The 21393-nt window shown below is 37.9% G+C and overlaps 1 protein-coding gene across 1 annotated transcript; it reads right to left on the reverse strand.

Moving 5' to 3' along the window:
- Nucleotides 1-1768: 1768 nt before the first annotated feature.
- Nucleotides 1769-19400, reverse strand: mtmr10 (myotubularin related protein 10). The gene is made up of 16 exons (XM_023406405.2): nt 18843-19400; nt 17109-17169; nt 14074-14210; nt 13419-13491; nt 12242-12384; nt 9599-9692; nt 9324-9471; nt 8662-8749; nt 8296-8384; nt 7928-8058; nt 7738-7807; nt 7256-7326; nt 6760-6932; nt 6487-6657; nt 5652-5834; nt 1769-4962 (listed from the first exon to the last, which is right to left on the reverse strand). Exons 1-16 carry the CDS (start codon nt 18897-18899, stop codon nt 4348-4350), a joined length of 2304 nt encoding a protein of 767 aa, XP_023262173.1. The 5' UTR covers nt 18900-19400; the 3' UTR covers nt 1769-4347.
- Between the last annotated feature and the right edge of the window lie 1993 nt (nt 19401-21393).

The following is a 21393-nucleotide window of genomic DNA, read 5'->3' on the forward strand; positions in this document are numbered from 1 at the left end:
GTTTATGTAGTCTACATTTTTTAGTAATTTAGTGTGCAGTAAATGGGATGTTTAATTGCTGAATACACTCGGTACCATACTATAGTACTGTACCTGTATGCACCATGACTACAATATAAATTAAAATGATAAAGTCTTAAAACTTTGCCTGTACTCCGGTGGTACTAATTATTAACAAAGATGCAAATAATCAAATTCCCAAAACCAGTGCACAAGCAGTAAACATGGGGTTTCTAGAGGCCCTAAGGGTCTGGAGCCTTAGGAGCAGTTGTTTTTACATTTCATAGCAGCAATCCCATTTACATGTTATAGTTCCAGAGCCCTGATATAGTGCATGGCTTAATGGGACACTACAACTGAGTGATGTGAAATCCAAACAGAGGATATGATGGTCATTATCTTCTCGGTGACATTGCAGTCCACATATCAGTCCAGTTATGAACTATTATAGTTACCCTCAGCACCAATGTACCTGTTGCAATATTATGGCCGTTAAAGTGAGCAAATTATGCATCTTCCATATTTAAAACTTCTGTTAACAGAGTTTAAAAAAAGCAACGTATGCACCAGCACAAATTTCACACACCGTTCTTTGTTTTTCTCCCGTTTTGCCATGTAGTCAGATTTCTTCTATATGTACTGAACTGTGTCTTACAAAAACTGATCACCTAGGATCACCTTGAGACACATTGAGAGTTCATATGTGATTCATTTAGTGTATGTTAAATATCAACATCAACATTAGAGAAAATTGACACAAATATTAAATGTAGAGGCGTTTTCAATTTTGTGATATGGATATATACCCTGCTTGCCTGGATGTACAAATATTCTCATTAATTTCACTTAAACTCAGAGAGCAACAGTGTATAAATTGGCTTGTTGAGTCAGGCTTAAAGGTTTTCAGTTCAAATGTGTCTACGCATGAGTCTGAAAAGAGCTTGCAGGGCTGAGGCTCTTGTGTGGAGTGAGAGTTGCAATATACACACACATCATCACTGCTTATTGCCTGTTGTGATCACTAATTTCAGACGATCTTTAAACAGTATCAAAGTTAAGTCTCAGCATTCAGTCTTAGAAGAGTAATTGGACAAACCCTTCTTTTTATTATATATTGCTTATCATTTTGTACTCCAGTTGCGCTGTTTTACATTGTTCCATTGGCTTTAATGACAGAGGAACACACTGTAATTGTAGGTTTTGAAAGATGCTAAGATACTAATAAGTGCATTCTGATCAGCCGTACTTCGAGTGGTACATCCACTGAGATCAACCAAACCTACCTGTGCATGATCCATGCCATTCAGTGTTTGGAGATCATTTCTCCTTCCTTTACTTCTTGTGGCAGTTTTTTATTTTTTTTAACCCTCACTATTTTTTGTTTGCGGTTTACATCAGGAGGTATCCTAATTGCTAATATAGCCATGCATGCATTTTAGAAAGATTTGATCTTTTCTTTAAGAGGAAATACTTGAAAAATTCCAAGAATCATATTGCTAAGCTTGACTTGTAGGATGTAGTATATGTAAACAATCATTTTAATTGTTTTGAATATGACTACTACTACAGCTGTGTTTTTTGTTGTTACCCATCCCTTGTCATTGTACAAATTGTGCACAAGAGCCTTTTTGGCAGATAATAACGTCCCTTGTAAAATATGGCAGGGGGAATGATCCAGTCTGTAGCAGAAGGAAAAAAACGTAACCCTTGTTATATGATGTAATATGTCCATGAAACTGATCCTAGTGAAATAAAAGCCAGAACAAAATTTCATTTGAAAAATAATGTAATGATTGGTTACTGGTACACATTTGAGCCTTATTTTCTGTGAGGAAAAACAGCTTCAGTGCAGTACCTCTGAATTTAACTAGATTTGCAGAATTGATAAAATCAGCAATTTTAGAAAAATGAAATAAGTCAACAGATTTAGAATATAGTTACAAAAAATGGTCAATCTTCCCAAAAAGGCACAGGGGATGTACAGTAGCAACTGTATCCCTCTTAGAGAACATTTGCATAAATGAATAAATACATCTGCTGGTGATCAATATCAAACTGTGCCATGGTGGAAGCACAGTCATCATACAATTACAGCAGAGTGCAACATTGTGAATTAGTGGGAAAACAGCATATAAATATCTCTCCATAAAATATAAAGACTAAATTAAGGATAAAAGTTATTTAGTACCATTAATCAAAAATATTAATTGGAAAATTTCAAGCATATACAGTATTTATAATATTTGCCAAAATTATATTCAAAAACCACCTTGAAACAAACTATCCTATATATTGAGTTAAATGTGCAATGAATAGCATTTAGGAGAACAGGTTTGCACTCACATTATACACATCTATACTAAAAAAAACACCTGAACTAGTTATTGCCAAATAATCATGAGTGTATCTGACTATCACTGGAAACTGGTCAATCTAGCATCTAAGGATCAATACCCCTGTGTAATTGTAGGACAGATATTGAGTCTGTCTAATGGTGTTATACTACAATTACACAGAGCTTGGATTATAAATGCTGTGTCGTTATTTTAAGACATTAAGGTATTACACACTGCTTGTTTCTTACCAGTTTTAAAAGGGGCTCTGGATGACTGATCCATTTCACCAGATGTGTCTCAAACCAGTCCTTAGTTCAGCTGCTAGTGAACTTCCTAGGGAGACATTTTTAAGGGGTCCAAATGCCAACATATTTGCAGAGTACTGGAAGTGTAGCATGTTTGCAGACTAAGCTCACTATAACTATCTTGACTGGAAGTACAGTAACTTCACTGCTTGTTTTCTATTATATCACTCCTCTATGCAGAGCAACATGGAAAATGAAGAAAACACAAGGAATATTACAAAAGTATTGCTATAGCCACATACAGTATGTTGAATAGTGTGTACAGTTAATGCTACCGTTCTTTTTAAGGCTTTTCACTCTCTAGTCACATTGCATATTGAAGTGAGTAGACAAATGACCCTTACTGTCATTTCATTTGGAAATGTCAAAATTATACACAGGGTGTAGTTATGATACTTGCTATCCAGGTGATTTTATGCAGAAGTTTTTTCATGTGCAGCCTTGAAAATATTCACTACGTACTTAACTAGGGACCGGTTTAAGTCACAGCCCTCGTCTGTCCCTTTGCTTTCAAATATTTACCCATTCAGGTACTGATAATCTGAATAGTTTCTCATCAGAGCCTTACCAGAAGGCCTCTAGTAAAGTTTAATAAAAACCCCTTCAAAAGAGAAAAGGAAATATCTACCACAGATTGAAGTCCTCACAGCTCCACTTTCCTCTAAGTATCACCTACATTATGATACTAAAAATATAGGCCCTTATCTCTGCATGAAAAATAGAGTATATCTACAAAGCAAGACCCTGAAATCACACTATTTGCTACTTACAGCGAAACCCCAACACAACCATTAAAATATGGGCAACTGGAGCAAATAGCATTAAGTTTGTGCGAACCCCCCCCCCCCCCCAAAAAAAAAAAAAAACGCCCTGTTACATTCAACCAGGCCAGATCCTTTTTGTTTTTTACCACAAAGTAAATACTTGTTAGCAGTGTTATTTTTCTGTCCCTCTTTCTGAAAAAAAGACCAGGTAAACATTACATCTTCAATTAAATTTCCTGGAAGGCACAAATTAATGGAGTATTGGGAAATCAGTGTTCAGTGAATTGCATCATTGCTGCTGCAATAAAAAGGAGCATTTTCTAATTTCAAGTATCAGTATTCCATTACAGTGAAGAAGTCCTACTGTCCAATGAGAATTCAAAGCAAGAACAACTGATAGCATTGCTGTTATACACATACTTAAATAGTTGAATTTCAATTATTATTTAAAATGTGCAGTAAATCACAGGTAAGTCTTAGAAAGGGAGTTCTCAACCTTATCTCAACTCAATATTAAAATCTTGAAAAGCAATCCTTGTGTGGGTCATAAAGTAAGCTTAGCAAAAAAAAAAAAAGCAGTTGACAAGAGTAGACAAGAAAATGCATCTATAATAAAGATGATGATCTTTCACAGTCAGAGGAAAGCTCACAGTAACAACTCACTTGCCAATAAGGAGGATGCACTTCAGTGAATCTGAATTCCTCAGCTGTAATGGACGATAGACAACACTTTAGTTTAGAAATTACCTCAGATTTTGATGCAGCATCAATGGTGCAAATTATAGCTTATAAATAATTAAAAATCAGAAGTCCAAAGTAACATTTTTCTATTTCTCATTTTCCTTCTTGGTATTTAAGAAAGACGCAATAGAAAATAAGATGATTAGTTGTTAAGCAGACCTGTATTGGGCTCAGAAAAGTGAGCCTGAAAGCCCCACATCCTCAGACAGTGTCATTAGCAAGAGTCTCTGTTGAGAGCCAGATCCTTGCCCCATTCAGAAATTTGCTAATGGGCGTCCCATGGACAGTGCGGCGGCACAGATTTCCCATTGGGGTGAAAGGAAAGGAGGAGGTAAGGAAGTCTGGAGGTGTAGGGGAGTCATTCGGAGAAGAGGCCTTAAAATACATTCTCCTTTGGTCTAAAGGGGGGCCACTTGGGCTAGGGAGTGGCGTGGTGCCCGGACTGGGTCCCTTATACTGCCTGAGCTGGCTCTGCAGTATCTCAATTTCATCGACCAGTTGGGAGAGCTTGTGGTAGGCGGTGATGGGGCCTCCTTTGGGAATGCAGGCTTCAGGAACCCAGCGAAGAAAGAAGAGCTTCCAAAGAGCCACATGTGAGGGCATGAGCAAGGGAATCAGGAGGCCCTGCTGGTCAGCAGGTTGAGAGAACCAGTCCCTGAAAAAGCGCTCTGATGGGCTTTCATCTTTCACTGGTGAGAAATCAGGCTTCAGCTCCGACACTAGAGAGCCCCGTCGTGGCAGTGCATCCTCTCCACCTTTCAGTCCATTACGCAAAGAGGCTGGTGTTCCTCGCAATGTGGAACTGTAGGTTTTTTGCTGGAAGAAGGACACAGCGTTGGATTATTTTCACTAAGTATCTCTGTGACAGACTGCAGTAGCAGACTTAACAGCCAAGGATCACTCAATCCAAGTTCTCCCCTTTCCACCTGCATTATCAAATCCTTATGGCCTAGAAACGTCGACTATAGCAAAAAGAACAATTTATTTTCTGCATGATAGTTCCTCTTCTGTGTGTGTGTTTTCTAAAACTGCTGATGAAACCACAACAGGCTGCCCATAAAATCTCAGCAGCAATAAACAAAAACTGCTGACTGGATGGACTGCCGATGTTAAACATTTACTCCATCAGAAATTCTATGTATTTCAGCAGAATGCAAGCAAAAAACAGTAATACCGACCAGCCTGAATTGTAAGAGGGCAGAAGATTGAGCTGACCTTTATCAAAAATATCTACACATCATTATTGATCCTATTCTGACCTTGAAAATTAGAATTCTATGGAGCAGCGAATACTATTAGTTCAACAAACCAAAAAGATGGGTGACCATAAAGAGGAATGACAAGTAAAGACCTTTCGCTTTTCATTTAACATGGCTGAAAAACCATAAAACCCAGGCTGAAAGCCTAAACTGAAATTTAAGTCTAACACAAAAGGGTATATACATTTCATAACGTACTTGCTGTTACTGCTCTTATAAACTTGTAAAGCTCAGTGAGTTACATACCTTTGTGCGTCTGAAGGTTTTCACTTCCCCATTCTGAACACAGGCAGCTCCTTTGCCTATGTACATGGGGTTGTTAAAGAGGGTTTGGTTTTTGGTGGAGAACTGCTGTGACCAGTCCCAAACAGGAGGGAAATACAAAACCTGGTCTTCTCCTTGAGGGATGGCTTTATTCTTGGCAAAGTCCTGCAGAGTAAAGACAACATCATTCCTTCTCTGTACATAGTATTAGACAAAAACCATTTCTGTACACCATGTAAAAACTTCCAGACTTGAGATGACAATCCATAAAGGTAAACAAGAAAACATAATTTGCTTTTGTCAGATTTATTGGTTACTTTCCTAACCGCAAGCAGAATGTTATAGTCTCCAACATGAAGTGATGCCACAAAAACATGTTGCTTTGTTACACCCCATCACCTGGAATTATAACATGTTTTTTAACTCTTACTCTTTCCTCACACAGACACAGATTTTTTTTTAACATTCTGATATGTCTATTACAAGTTAAACTTTTAAACAAACACAAATCAGATATTGTTTTTGTTGTGTACAAATCTTTGTTTGCTTTCATTTCATCAACTACCATCTTTCCAAAGTTTTACTCTCATTTAATTGAATTAAACATATTCAAAAATGTGAATTAACATATTCAAGATTATAGTTGAATCTGTTGCATTTGGTGTACAGTAACAAAAAAAAAAAAAAAAAAAAAAAAAAAAAAAAAAAAAAAAAAAAAAAAAACAGCACTGATTTACTGTGGCATTTTCACATATAAATATATGTATTAAATTAAACTAAATAAATAAGAATGCAATCATATGCATGTATCCCTCACCATTAAGTGCTGTGCACGCTGTTTGGGAGAGTTGAAGAGGAAAGTACTGAAGAGGGGGATCCACATGCTGTCACTCAGTACTGTCAGATAGACCTCTGTGAACTCAAATGCTGCTGGGTATTGGTTAATTATCTGCCACACGCAGTCCAGGAACAGCATGAACAGTGGGGACTAGATCGAGAGAACAGAAACAAACACCAAGAATCATGAGTATCTCAGGAAATCATTAGGTCAGCTCTCCTATGACTGGATTCATTTCAATTTGCCAGATACCTCCTCTTTGTCATTCCTTTTTAAGTGGTTGCATCTGTCCAAGAAGCGATGGCCAGCCATCACCCACTCCTTCTGCACCAAACTCTGAAAGCCAATGAGGCTGCGATAGTGAGCGTCCAACATGAGCTGCACCAATGAGGACACTACACAGCTCAAGTCTCTGTCTTCTTCCTCTGTACAAGTGTAGAATCAGAGAAACCAAAATCTTAAAACAGGCTTTTTGCAAGGAAAGTATTTTCAAGGTTGATGAGATTGAAATAAAAAAAAGTTAAATTATTCTAATTTGACCACAGTATTTTTTTAGATGTATTTTGGCTGGTATGCATAATCTATTTAAAACCAAACATAGAATATCATAAATAATGAACCAAGAACACTCGTTCATGCACCATGCAAGAGTGAAGAGTACAGAAAGGTGTTGCTTTATGACTGCCTGGCTTTAAACACAATGGGAACAAATGACTGGTGAAAATAACTCAAAAAGAGAATGTTTTACCTTGGAGAATGACTGATGCATTCTTTCCATCCAGGCAGTAGACTATCTCAGCTGATTGTTTCAAAACAGCCCTTAGGTCACAAGTACAAACATACATGTTAACTGACTTTGAAAAACATGTGTTATTTTCTTAGTACCCAGCTTAGCCTCCGTACCTTTACACTGAAATAAACTAACTAATTACAGGCTAGCCAGGCAGATGACAGTAGCCAGGTGCTACTCAGCTCAAAATGCCAGATGGGTACCAGGGCAAAGATTTCAAGGCTGAATAATCCTGCTGACCAAACAAGTAACTCATCTCATGAGTGTATAGTTGCACTAAAAAGACAGAAATATTAAAGATACATACAATGACGTTTCATAGAAACATGAATAAATGTAGTCCGCAAACAAATATAAAATGACATTTTAATATCATCTTAATCTACTACAACAATGGTAGTTTTATAGAGCTATCATACAGTGTCAGGTTGTTTACACACCTTACGTGCTCCAGCCATCGTGAGTTTTCAATGGAGGAAAGCCACCTCTCCTCAGACTCCTCAAAAGGATCTGCACATAATGAAAACAGTCAAATCATTTCAAGAAACTCATTTTATTTCCACATCAAAGAAATGTGCATTGATTTGACTGTACACAGAAGCTGAATATTACTTTTGCAAGGGGGCTCACCTATAACACAGATCTGCCTCGCTTTGACAAAGGCACTCTGGATGTCTTGGATGTTAGGTAGGCACTTGTCCAGATCATACCTGAAGACATCACTTCGCTGTGGGTGGCTTTTTGTGATGGCATTAAAGACCCTACCACAACACAAGGAAGATGTTGATGACTGGATTAGAGATGTCTTGTCTCATAAACTAAAAATATATGACAAAATTTAAAACAAATAGTGACAAATCTCATCACTTTTATATCCCACTGCTGCAGCTAACCATCTGCTGGCAGATACTGAATTCCAGTGTGAGAGTAAGTAAGAGAGAGTAAAAACATCATGTCTAATTCATGTTCTAAATCTGAATGAAGCAAAGAAGCATTACTTCTGCTCAATCTTCTTCTGCTGTGCTGGATCACATATGCTGGCCATGCGGACAAGAGCGCTCCCATTGGGGTGATTCCAGCACCAGAGCTGTGAAAAAGAAGGCAAATAAATCAGACATCGATGAGTTATAAAGTAAAAGAGATGCTCTGATCAACTGAATTGGATGCTACTTGGACTTGGCAGATAGGGATTACAGATGACTACACTGGTGGCCCTTAAATTTATTAACAAAATAACATAATTGTATATAGTATATGGAGTATAGTTATAACAAATAACTGAAAGGGAAAAATGAAAGGTGGTCCTAAGCAGAGTTTGACAAAGGGCACACATTTAATGGAGATATGAGAGCCTAGATACTCACAGGGATGCGATTATCAGTGAAGAATAGTGAGTGCCGCTTTAGATCTTGATCTGCCAGAGAAACTGGGACCACAGTATACTCTGGAAGACTGAAGAGGAGTTTAAAGAGAGACTGGTGTTACACAGAAATCAAACAAGATTATAAAATTATTATCAAATAAACTGAGGAAAACACATCTAACAAAATGTATTTTCATGTTTCCCACAACTTTCAACTTTACAGTTAGAAAGTGACATCTTAACGTAGAAAATGTAACGGAAGTACTGTTTCAGCCCCACGTGATTTGCACAGTTTGGTGCAAGCTACTATTATGCAAGTCTTTTCTCCGATTCCACATAAAACACTGTTCAATCCTTACTGTGAAACCCACTATGATGTCACCACTGAACTCAGATGAATAGCATGTATTGTCTAAAATAAACTTGCAGGCTACACTGAGACATTCATAACATTTTTTCTAGACAAGTCACTCATGAAATAAGCAAAAAGGCGCACAGTGTAAATATAGTGTCTTGCCAAAAAATACCAAGTATGAATAACGAGTGAAATTTAGAGTGTCCGTAACAACTAAGGCCAACTGAAGGAGTTGCGGACTTGCTTTGCCTACAACGCCCATCATAAATTGCCTACAAAAAAAAGAAGAAAGAAAGTGAGCTGAAAACCTTGGTGAGATGGCATAATTCTCATTGATGGAGCACACCCTCCACTCTGAAGCACCCGTTCTTTTGATCTCCCGATCCCAGTCAGATGGACGGTCAAAAATAGGGGTCTGTAATCCTCCTCGAGGGGTGGAGCCATTGACTCGCTCCTCTGGAAACATAAATACACTTTGAGATTATTTCTTGTGTAATGTAGATATATTAAATGTGGACAGTTAAATTTGCGAATCATAGTTGATTAACGGTTACAGAGAAAGACAGTGAAAGAAATATGGCACCTTTAGATTCATGGTATCGCCGTCCTTGATACTCAAAGCCAAACAACAAATGAAGATCAGCTGGATGGGAATAGTGGGCGATAGCAAGGCAAACCTAGAATAAAAAGAAGGCACTTTTATGGGATATACAGTATAATAAAATAAAAGTACATTTGAATGGTGGAGTCAAACATTATCAAGGCAGATCAGGTTTCATCACAACCAATCGGTTCCCCAACTCGGGTTCACTCAGAGTGCTAAATGAATTCTGAGGCATGTTCTTTAACCATGCAGACACAAGAACAAGTGAAACCCGGGAAAGTAAATGTTTGACAGGCTGCTGCTCTGGGTTTACAGGACTGAATCTCTCTGTGGCCCCTCTAGAGTCACACAAAGCAGTCCATTCAGTTGTAAAGCTGTGAATAACACAAGAGGACACAGGAAAAGTGTGTGTGTGTGTGTGTGTGTGTGTGTGTGTGTGTGTGTGTGTGTGTGTGCGTGTGTGTGTGTGTGTGTGGTCAAGGCTGCTCCCAACTCTGTAATTTCCAATGGCAAACTAGGCTATTATAGACTGGCTTAATTCCATATGTCACAAAGAAAAAAAAAAGACCTGAGCCCCATTTTAGGTTCACACTGTAATTACATACATGGTGTTCATAAATAGACTCACAAGGAGTGAGGGAGGATAGACCCATTTCTATTTAGTGTTCTATATTCTTTTGAATGCAGTAGGATACACAAAATAATATTTTTGCACTTTTGATTCAAAATAAATTAATCTGTGAATAGAGACTTGTAAGACTCAAAGTAAAGAGAACCTACTCAATGCAGTACCAGCCTGTAATGTTGCTGTAGGTATGTGCTGTGGAACTCCTAGTCCTCTAAAACCTACACAAAAATTGCTCCCAGATGACATGAGAGGAGATCAGAACTGCAACTGTGTGCATTCACATTCATGTGCTTTTCACTGGCATACTATAAAGAGATATACAGCTCCCTGACTGTAGTAAAACAACAGAAAGCCAAGAACTTTGCACTCATGTCTCAAGTCACAAATACAAATTTACTTCCACCGTTTCCCTAACACTGCATCAATGCTTACAGAGTATGAAAAGTCTGTGTGTTAATTTTGTTACTGTCGGCTGTGTTTAGAGGTGAATAAGTAAACCTATCAAATAGTCACATGTTCACATGCAGGCTGTGTTCAAGGTGACAACTTCCTGGTTTGTTTTTTGTCTTTCTATTAACATTTTCCAAAATTACCCAAAAGACCTCAAAGGTCTAGGTTCATTCAGTCCAAACCTACTGTTAGTTATCACAATAATTCAACCCACTACACAAATGACTATTTTAAACGAGGAAATGTGTGTTTTCCTGGCTACATTAAAAGGTGGGCAGCTCCAATTTCTATGCATGCGAGATGCTTTTACCTGATTTTAAAGTGAATGCCTCTATATGGTTGAGTCTACTTTACTGATAATTTCTTTTAATTTCCCTTGTGGGTAGCTGTCTTCTGAAAGTATCACCAGTCCTCTTAAGATATCCTCACACAAAACATTATATTGATATATAATGGTATTGAGGTATTTGGTCTAAAACATTAATGATATTTAATACCATCCTCCAGCCTTACTTAAAAATGCAACATTTTAGTGTATGCCAACCATAAAATCAATCTCATCACATTGACCTTCTTGGACCCTACTGAACTGAGCTACAATTTGAAGAATGAAACATCTGTCCCTCCAATCTCTCTGAGCAGGAGATGAGTCAGAGTCTTGCTGCCAGTTGTGTCTACAGTCTAGATCATTCTCAGTTTCCTTTGCCTTGAATGGCATTGTTTGCAATGTCTCTTATTCATTGTTTGGCTAATGGCCACACTGAAATGCTCTTAGGTGGAGGGTGAATGAGTAGCACATAAAAGTTTGTTTGATATAAATATCCTTGTTACTGAGGAAGTGGTCACAGCACTGCGTGTAGCATGTGTATGTAGTGAGCTCACGTAGCCAGGAAAGGAAAGGTTTGGTCAGCAACAACCAACAGTGAAATGGGCAGAGGAAGCTGAGAAAAGGGAATGGTTAATTCTGAGCAAGAGGTATTGACTCAAAGTTATTACTTATATGCTGAAGTCACTGTGTGTAGAATTTCATATGATTAAAGCATCTTACAAATTATTGTGACGGCACAAACTAATTGTGGTGAAAACCAATGAGGTATATGAAGATGCATCTCCACTTCCTCCCACTGTAAAAAAAATTAACCAGAACAATCTCAGACACCGATGCTGCAATATTGAACTGCTGATGTCACTTGGAGCCAGAGTTTGCACAGTAGTTATCAGGGGATCAGAGGGGAAGTGAGGTAGCAGCATTTAGTGTTTGATGCTACCACAGGGGGTGCCAAAGTCAGTGATCAGAAATTTCACATAGTGGCTTTAATACCCTTAAATTTAAGTTAGGTTATTTTTGTTATTTTATTTATTAACTCTTTCATCCATTCATTCACAAATTCCTTCTTTTTTTTTTTTCCAAAGTTAGTGGTAGACTTAAGCTCCATATCCACAGTAAGCGGATACTTTAAAAGCTTTGAAATAGCCATCCAGTTACTGAAACTCAAGATCTTACTGATCTCAAATAAACTGGAAAAGGTTTAGGCATCACTCACCTTTTTGGCACTCTCAGGCCCAGCCTCATCAAAGCAGAACCTTATGATGCGCAAGTCTTTGCAGTACAGGATGAGCTCAGTGGGGTTAAACTTCAGCTTCTGATTTGACCCCAACACTTTCTTTTTCCCCTTTGTATCATTCACTGTGAGGAACAAACAAAATACTAATAGAAAACTTATGCACATGTCAAAACTTAGGTATGCAATATTGAATTTTAAAGCTTCCCTTTTGGACAACAGGTATTAAGGTCACATACAAAACACTCAACATGTATCTCCGCTCAATCTTTTTTATGTACTGCATTTATACAAAACAGTAATCCATGACCTTTACCTAAACATATACCAAAATAGATCTTTTAATAGATTTTAATTCCAGGTGTAAATTCAAGGTGTAAACTATGGCACAGATTACATATTGTATGAAGAAACAAGCAATAACGCCAAAATATCACTTATCAGCAGAGTCAAATTCATTTTATTTCTTGATGCTCCTATATTTGTGCAAATCCGATAATTGTAATGTTGTCTTTAGTAGCCCAGTTCTAACAGGTTATAAAACAAGCTGAGTAAAACAAAGCCTCATGCTTCATCACTGTAACACAACAACTCTTGCTGTGGGCAGTTGCCCTTGCACTGTCAGCAATCGACAGCTATGAGATATTTAAACAAGGCTAATCCTAGCCAGACTGCACTGCCACTAAACACTGCCTTAGCTGTGACATCACTTGTTATCAGATTGCTGACCAGGAATGAACAACAAACGAGACCAGTCACCCAAGCTGTCAAAGATTAATGAAGAGAGGACTGGGCCCATCTAACTTTAATTCTGAGTGCAGAGCACTCTTATAAAATGACTGGGTTAGGATGCTGGATGTTAGCGCTTTAAGAGCTGCTTGATTTTATCAACAGATATTTGACTGTGTAATATTAAACATCTGATAAATACACTTTCAAAAATGGTAATATTAGCTTGCTTTTTTATTTATTCAATATCATTAGGAAATGAATAGTTTGCAGTATCCTGGTTACTGATCAGACAGATAAAACATTTGGGCTCTGATTACGAGATTTATATATGTGAAAGTCAGTGAACATATCTCTGTGATGGCAGAAGCAACCTGTGAAATACTTCTTCACAAAAAAATGCCACTACAAACATTGGCACCAGATGTACCTGTAACTACTTGTTCCAGACAGGTCAGGGGGATGTCGTGCTCTCCGAGCAGCAGGTGGGACAACTGGGACTTCTGTGGTAAAAGCAAACAATAAAAATGTACATGTGACATTCTGTATGCAGTTCTATTACACCCATAACTCACTAAAATATCGTCTGAAATACTGGTTGGCAGATTGAGTTAATTTCCTCAGGCCAAGCAATGATCAGGTTCCATTTTCTTATCACAGCAACAATCTGCAGCATAGCTGGAAATGACGTCTGTTCTCTCACTTCTTGTGCGATATCATTGACAATGTAGTGCAGGAAAGCACACAAGTTTTCCTTCTTCCTTGCCAGATGCACTGCACATACAACCATGCTGTGGAAATACAAGCATTAAAGCTATTCAGCAGTGTGCTGGTAGCACCAGTGGGTGCAAACGTAAAGCAAAAATTATACCTTCTCCTTTTCAAGCCTGCTAAAACTTTAACACTGTTAAGAGCTGTAAGAGGAAGTTAAAACATTTTGTTTTCACACTTATGGTACCAAAATGACAAGACCTCTAACCAACTGCATTAAAACAGCACTATGGATTTGAATTACTCCCAAGAATGGCTAAACATTCACAATAGCACAGTTTAACTGCTTTAAAAACCACAGTCCACACACATACCTGTTTAGGTGGGGCATCCTGAGGGATGAAGGAGACCTTAAAGTTGGTGCATATCAACTTCCCCCAAAGATCATCCTGGCTGCTTTCAGTGCTGATGCATTTCCTCACAAAGTTTACCTCATTAACTACTATCTCCCCTGGTGACAAACAAAACAGAAAAAAGATGTTTTGTGAGAATGAAGTGTGTGTAAAGTCTACAGTCAACTACTACAGCTCAATGAAGCACATAGAAACTGAAAATTAGAAAGAAAAAGTAAAGAAAACAGATTCAGTACTTGCACTGTTCTGCAATGAATTTAGAAGAATCCTGTTACCATGATGAAAAGTGGTATTTGCTGTCCTTTTTCCTATTCCTCAAGATTTGTTAAATAGCCAAGCCAAAATGTATTATGTGTTTTATTATCATTTACACAATTTATTTTCAAGCTTGTTATTTGAATTCTGATGTATAATTACTATTTATATATGTCTGGTTTAGAAACACACTGCTTTGCAATAAAACCTATCAAAGATAATTGCTTTTTATTATTGCCTTTTATTAGAACAAAGACTGCAAAGGATGAAACTTAATCAAGTCGTCAAATGCTTTAAATTGACATCAAAACCTGTTATAGGAAAAAAACAAGTTCAACTAGTCTAACAGATATGATCTCTTGAGCATAAACCAATGTGCTGTTTGTTTTATTAACATTTCCCTTTTGTTTTAGTGGGCAGGAAGAGAAATGACAGCAACATTTCATAAGCTTCCTAAATAATGTTGGTTAAGCTTAATATGCTTAAGGCTAACACAAAAATGCACAATGCAAATGCATGGCTTTTGAACCTAGCTGCCCTCTCAAAAACAACATGGCAGTGATTAACTTTGTGATTCTTCAAAAGCATAGCAGAAAATATATAAAATCTTTGTATATCAATAGATATGAAAGCTAGCAGGAAGCTGAGGTCGTTTACACATATCACATCTTGTAATCTTTGTGTAGCATGTTTGTGAAAGGCTATGTTGCAATACCAAAAGTCAAATGGTTTAAAAAGGTGAAGCTACATTACTGAAGGTGCCTGTTGGGCAGAAAAAAGCCAAGTGGTTCCACACACCCATAGTTTCTTTGATGATAAATGGGACAGTCACTCCCTTCAGTGCCACAAGTAAGTCACATTATAGATATTGTCTCAGCTTTAGTCTAAAGAGCAGTTTCTCATATACCATCTTTTATGAGTAACATGACCCTTGTCTCTTAACACGATGACAACACAATTTATGCATAGGCAAAATGTAGCTATAAAAAGGTGCCCCAGGCATTTTTTAAAAAGATGAGAACTGGGGCAGCAGGGTGGTGTCCTACAGACAGTCACTTCAAAGCTCTGCCTCTGAGCAGCATTCAGCAAATGTGCAGTATTTTAACAACAAGGAAGCTGATCATGGATTCGTGGAAGTGGAACCTGTTTGTCAATCCAGCTCCAAAAGCAGGATGGTGAGGGAGCAACAACCCTTAACCCCTAACAGTAAATGCTGCTTGGGAGTGGATGGAAAGTTTGTTTTACCAGCGACTACACAGGTAGTCAATTCCAATTTTCATGTTGACTGTGGCCTTGATACACTTCACTTAAGTGAAGCAGGTTTGAAAATAGAAAAAACTTTAAAAAGTGTCTGGAAACTAAAATTAAGGTATGGTTCAAGAGTTTCTACTTTCAAAAGACATTTCTGCATAGTTACTTAAAATAACACACAACAAGACACTATGCAAAGGGCGTGTCAAGCCACTCCCATGAGGTTTCCAAGTCAATGTCTCAGACTTAAACCAAAATAAATAATTTACATGAAGACTTTCCTGCTGCTCCAGTCATTTAACTAGCTGTGCTTACTGTAAGACTCTGGCATGATAATGCTAAAATATGCATTACTTGGCACAGCTTAAAGGAATTAACAATTTCATGTCTTAAATCAACTTTTATCATAACCCTTTCAAGCAGTTGTTTCCTGTAAAAAAGGTAGTTCCCATGACTGGAAGAAGTGGCTACTTCATGGAGAAGAGGAACTGGGCTGCAAAGACCACTTTACACCAATCTGCTGCTTATGCAAATATCACTGGCAGGGGTGCGGTTTCTAATTCCTCATGAGAGGTTGCACTTGCAATGTGAGAAAACAGCTAAGAAAACAACCGAGCAGCATTCTGTAACTGTAAACAGCAGGCAAAGTTCTGCTGACTGACAAATATATTGACGATTGATGGTTCACAATTACCAACTGCCAATGCTCCTGATAATTTAAAAAGGAAATGGCCCTTTTAATGAATCATTTTAAAATTTGTATCCAGTAGTAATGTCCACAAATTAATTCCCTTGTTCCTGTTTAACTTTTTGAATTGTTAAAGTCAAATATAGATAGAAAATACAATCTGCTCCCACCAATGTCATTTTTGGAACTTTGAGTTGATAATTCAACAGTTCAAAAAGAGAGACTGGAAACCAGTAGTACAAGGACTACAGTTGCTACAGAAACTCTGGGAGGGAAACGGGTATATTCAAAGCAGTACAAGTGGAGGCAGAGACAGATAGAGAGTAAAGAGGGCACAAACCCACTCAAGATGGAGAAAATTTCTATAAAAACTGGAGGTTTCTCATAAATTTACACAGCATTGTGGAGCCTCCTCTCATGTCTCCTTTTTCTGCAGTGGGTAATAATTTTTCAAGCTGCAACAAATGCTAATTTCAGTTGACTTTCCAGAGCATTACAATTTTCATCTATTACATTACCTAATTGAATTTACTTAGGTTGAGACTGATTGCCATGTTTGCATGAGCTGAAAGGCTTGTTAGACCAGTCTAATTAAACACTACCAGCCATGTGAAACATAAATAAGATGACTTATTATCCAAGTCCAAATAATGAGCTTCAGCCAATCATTCACAATCAGATCTAGTCTTTAAGCCCTAGCAGTGTAAGGCAATGCAAAACTGACTCATCTGCTTTTTGATCAAACACCTCAAACTTTTTTTGGTGCTAACTATTCTTAGGATAATGCACAAAATAAACTTACCTGGAAGTAACTTAGGCTCCAACTTTTTGATAGGCGGTTCAATAGTTTCCTTCACATTAGTCTGCAGAAAAAGAATAAGCCACATCAGATTTAATTAAACACCAACTCAACAGATGGTTAATGAATTATGGAAATAAGGTGTCATAACAAGGTGGAGAGGCTGGAAAAAGCATGAAATATTAATTGCTTCTAGGTGTAAAACTGATTAAATAAGGGAAGTCTTTTAATAAGGCTTGCAAATTCCCAACACACCTAAGATTCAGCTGTGGCTGTCATAAAACCATTTTGAAACTGTCATGATTTCTTTTGGTGAATTCATGTTGCATAAACAGTTACTGCAATCAGTGACGATAAGCCTGCTGCAGGCTCTGTTTACAATACTGGAAGGATCCAAAGATACACTGCAGTCAACAAATGCTTTTAATATAGCATCCATTAATACTGCTCACACACTTACATATACAGTGACATTACATAAGTATTTGGGCAGTCATGTGTTGTTCATTGTTAGCTGCACTACAGCACACTGATTGCAAGTGAATGAATGACTAAAAAAAGTGATGAATTTCAGGTTTAAGAGTGTGAAGGGTGGGACTGTAGGAATTAATTTTTTTACACTTAGGATTATGTATAAGAGGGAATACAGCTTCAACACGGTCAACAGATGTAGATGTGAATATCCTTAAATTAAACCTAAAAGGTCAGCACCTTAACCTCAGTTATTGTTCTATTTAATATTTAATATGCCGGCATGCACAGCCAAAAAAAATCTCGACCAAATACTACAACTGCACTCTACATGAAAAAAGAAAATTAAATGGTCAAAGCATATTTCCTTACACATGCAAAGTGGTAGAGCTTCTAGGTAACAACCCATCTCTTCAAAAAGTGTAAAGTCCATAGAAAAACGAAGAATGCCACTGAGCAGTGTCTTCACTTCACAGTTCAGTTCTGGGTTAAGTTGATTAAATCTGCAATACTTGTGGAACATTTGATCCTATTTTGAAGCATATACCTGGACAAAAATATAACATGACTCTATAAATAAAATTGACTACCAAGCCCAGAGCATGCCCATGACATTATGATGCTGATTTTATATTAGAATACATTGAATGTCAAAGGAAAAATGTTACCTAAATACAAAACACTTCCCAACACTAGTGTTGACCTTGCCCATACAAACACTGATTTTGTGTGGGTTGCTCAACCAGCGTCTGTAAGCAAACCCTTTCACTTGCTGTCTGCAGAAGTGCATGCACCTGTTGGCAAAACAAGCATGCCAAATCCACAGAGGAAGCCACATTATAGCTGAGTAATTATTCTCCTTCTCCAAATGCTGCCAGATTCACCATACAGGTTTCAATTCCAAGTTTTACGGGAGCAGGAAGAAAACGCTTGCCACTTCTTGCCACCCAGTGACATTTCAGTTAACATTAACTTTGAAGTAGCATAGGAAATGCAGTCTGGTTAGGCTACATCCTTCTGCTTTTTTGCAGCGGGGTACTGTTGCAAACTCTAAATACTAAAACAGTTTTTTTTGTGCTTTGCTACCAATACAACACAAGAAGTCAGTGTTTCTTATTATAATCTTGGCAACACGTCAAATATCAACTTTCCTTCCGCAACACCCCAGTCACAAGTTTAGCCTAAAATTAATTCAAGAAATTACTTGACACTGTATTGTGACCATCCACCGTGACAAGTAAACACAACCCGCAAGCAAATACATACCTGTACAGGAGGAAGATAACACTTGAAGGTTGGTTTCATGGGTTTGACAGAGAACATTGTTTATGTCCGCCCTCTCGGTGATGTTTCTGAACGGGCGCCTGGCAAGCGCTCGGCTGCTGCCAGTGAGGAAAAAAAGACACAAACCAAAAGGAAACCTCCAAGAAAGTTTGGGTTAGCCTTTAGCTGAGTAAATCCGAGATGTCCGGGTGTGAAATATTCATCAAGACAGACTGGGCGACCGAGGGCACTCCTCCATTTCGATAAGCAGTCAAGTAGCAGATTAGGCTCGCTGGCTGAAAAAGTTGACACAAGTTAACGTTGAGACGTCGGCGTTAGCTTCGTTAGCTAGCTAGCTTAAAGTACTACATTAAGTTTATAAATGTCGTTCCCACGCAGAGATAAAACAATGTAAATAATTTAGAGCCCCCGGTTGTGTGTCTACATTTTCTTTCCACCTGTTACTGTGCTAGTTACCCTCAGTGGCTTCCTCAAAGTCTAACTAATTCAGCCAAACGCAGTACCTGATGCTGTAAAGGACTTAACGGCCATGTTTATAAAGAGCCGAGGTCCCGCCCTGCTTCCGGGCTCGGCTGTTGGGCTATATTTTTGTACTGAGACTTTCTTTCATCAAACTTTCTACAAAGCTGAAACAGGACACGCAAAAACTCTGCCCACATCAGAACTTAAATGGATATCCACTATTGCATGTAGTTGTAAAAATTGATAACCCTGTCATTTGAATGATAAAACAACGATTATTTTGTTAGCATTCAGCAAGTACACCACCCATGGACTACAACTCCCATGAGACCGTGACACGACTAGAGGCCTGCGGTGTGCGTCATCTCTTTTTTCTCTTCTTTTTTTTTCTTTTTTTTTTTTACAGTACCTTTGTTTCACAGAATATAGAAACTCTTGTGACAATAACAAACTTCCATTCATAACACTACCATTAATGTATTTTATTTGATATGTGGCACATTTTGTGGTATGTGGTACAGCATGGATGGATTACTGAAGAGGCCTATGGTGTACAAGCCAGGGGTCCAGGGGTCTAAGGGGCCACTGGGCCAGAGCCTCTGTTTGACTATTAAAAATATGTTAGTTGGAAAGTCAGATGACCGCAAAAAGATGGAAAACAACCACAAAGAGATGACCACAAAGAGACAACCACAAGGAGACGACCACATAGAGATACAAAACAACCACAAGGAGACAACCACAAGGAGGAAATCACAAGGAGACGACCACAAATCTGTTCCTGGAATACAGGTATACAACGAATAAGCCAACAATTACAAGTGAGCAATGCAAATTAAGAGAATATAAAGAAAAGTTAATAGGATTATAAAATGAGAATTTATATATGCATCTATATTTCTGCCAATCGGTCTATTTCTAATAGCATCTGATTACTAATTAAAGCCAAATTTATTTTTCTCTAAGCCAAATTTAAATCCAACCTTACTCAAATTTAAACACAAGGTGACAAATAAAATTAATCAGGAATTTCATTTATTTTATGCTGATGTCTAGGCCAAAACAATTAGCTCATCATTCAAAAACAGTGTATTTTAGGTTGAACTAACAACAGAATCAGAATTACATTTATGTTATGAATTCTGTGCACTAGATGGCACTATTGGTTCAGCACCAGATCTATATACCAAATAAGAGTCAGGCAAACAGGCTACTGGAAAACTGTATTATTCTAGGAATTCAAACACAACTCTCCACACATTGAGTCTTAAAAAATGGGTCCCATGAGACACCAATTTAAATGTTGAAGTTTATGACGGTCAGAGTAATCAGTTTGGCACAGTCTTTGAATGACATTATTCTTTTGAACACTGTGAAATACTCATCAGCATCAGTACTTCATTTGCTCATAAACCATGATGACTTTTTCATTACTTTCACACAGAACCCCATCACAGTAAGGTACAACACACAAGGTAAACACACAAGTTGAGCCAAAAGCAGTCAGAAGTAAAACAGTCTTTACACATTGTTTAAAGGCAGGCTGACAGTAAGCAACTTGAAAGCAGACAGATGAGCCTGCAGAGGAGAAAGTGGGTGGCATTTATACTGGGGCTTGATGAGATAATTAGGAACAGGTGCGCAGGCAGTGGCAGGTGATGGCTGAAGGAGGGTGCTTGGTGGACAGATGGGCAATGGAATGACGGTTCTGAAAGGATATGAGGCTATATTGTACTGGGACCACAGACTAACCTCAAAAATGATTAGGATTGACTTCCTCACTACATTGTAAGACACACTGCTTATGTCTGTTCATCCATACCAAAGCCCAATTTTTGCATTTCCAATCTATTGCTGATGCATATCAACCTCATCTGAAATGTATTTGAAATGACTCAAAAAGATATAAAGGCACAACACTAAAGGCATGCCAGCATGTGCGTGTTGATAAACAGAGATTTATTAAAAAAAAAAAGTATGTGCATGCCTACAAAGACTGTTCAACACTTGCATAGATTTTTCATAATGCTCTTGGTAAATGCCCTGCTGTGATCATACATCTAAATCAACA

Source organism: Seriola lalandi, unplaced genomic scaffold (assembly GCF_002814215.2).
Source record: "Seriola lalandi dorsalis isolate HSWRI2012SDOR001 ecotype SW California unplaced genomic scaffold, Sedor1 jcf7180002054306, whole genome shotgun sequence".
Lineage (NCBI taxonomy): Eukaryota > Metazoa > Chordata > Actinopteri > Carangiformes > Carangidae > Seriola > Seriola lalandi.

Bases quoted from the DNA above. Each gene is read 5' to 3' on its own strand.
- mtmr10 (XM_023406405.2), bottom strand. From the start codon at position 18,899: ATGTTCTCTGTCAAACCCATGAAACCAACCTTCAAGTGTTATCTTCCT. The intron at 9,693-12,241 runs GTGAGTGATGCC...TTTTTATTCTAG, and splicing joins GGCCTGAGAGTGCCAAAAAG to GTTTGCCTTGCTATCGCCCA. The intron at 9,472-9,598 runs GTGCCATATTTC...TTATGTTTCCAG, and splicing joins GCGATACCATGAATCTAAAG to AGGAGCGAGTCAATGGCTCC.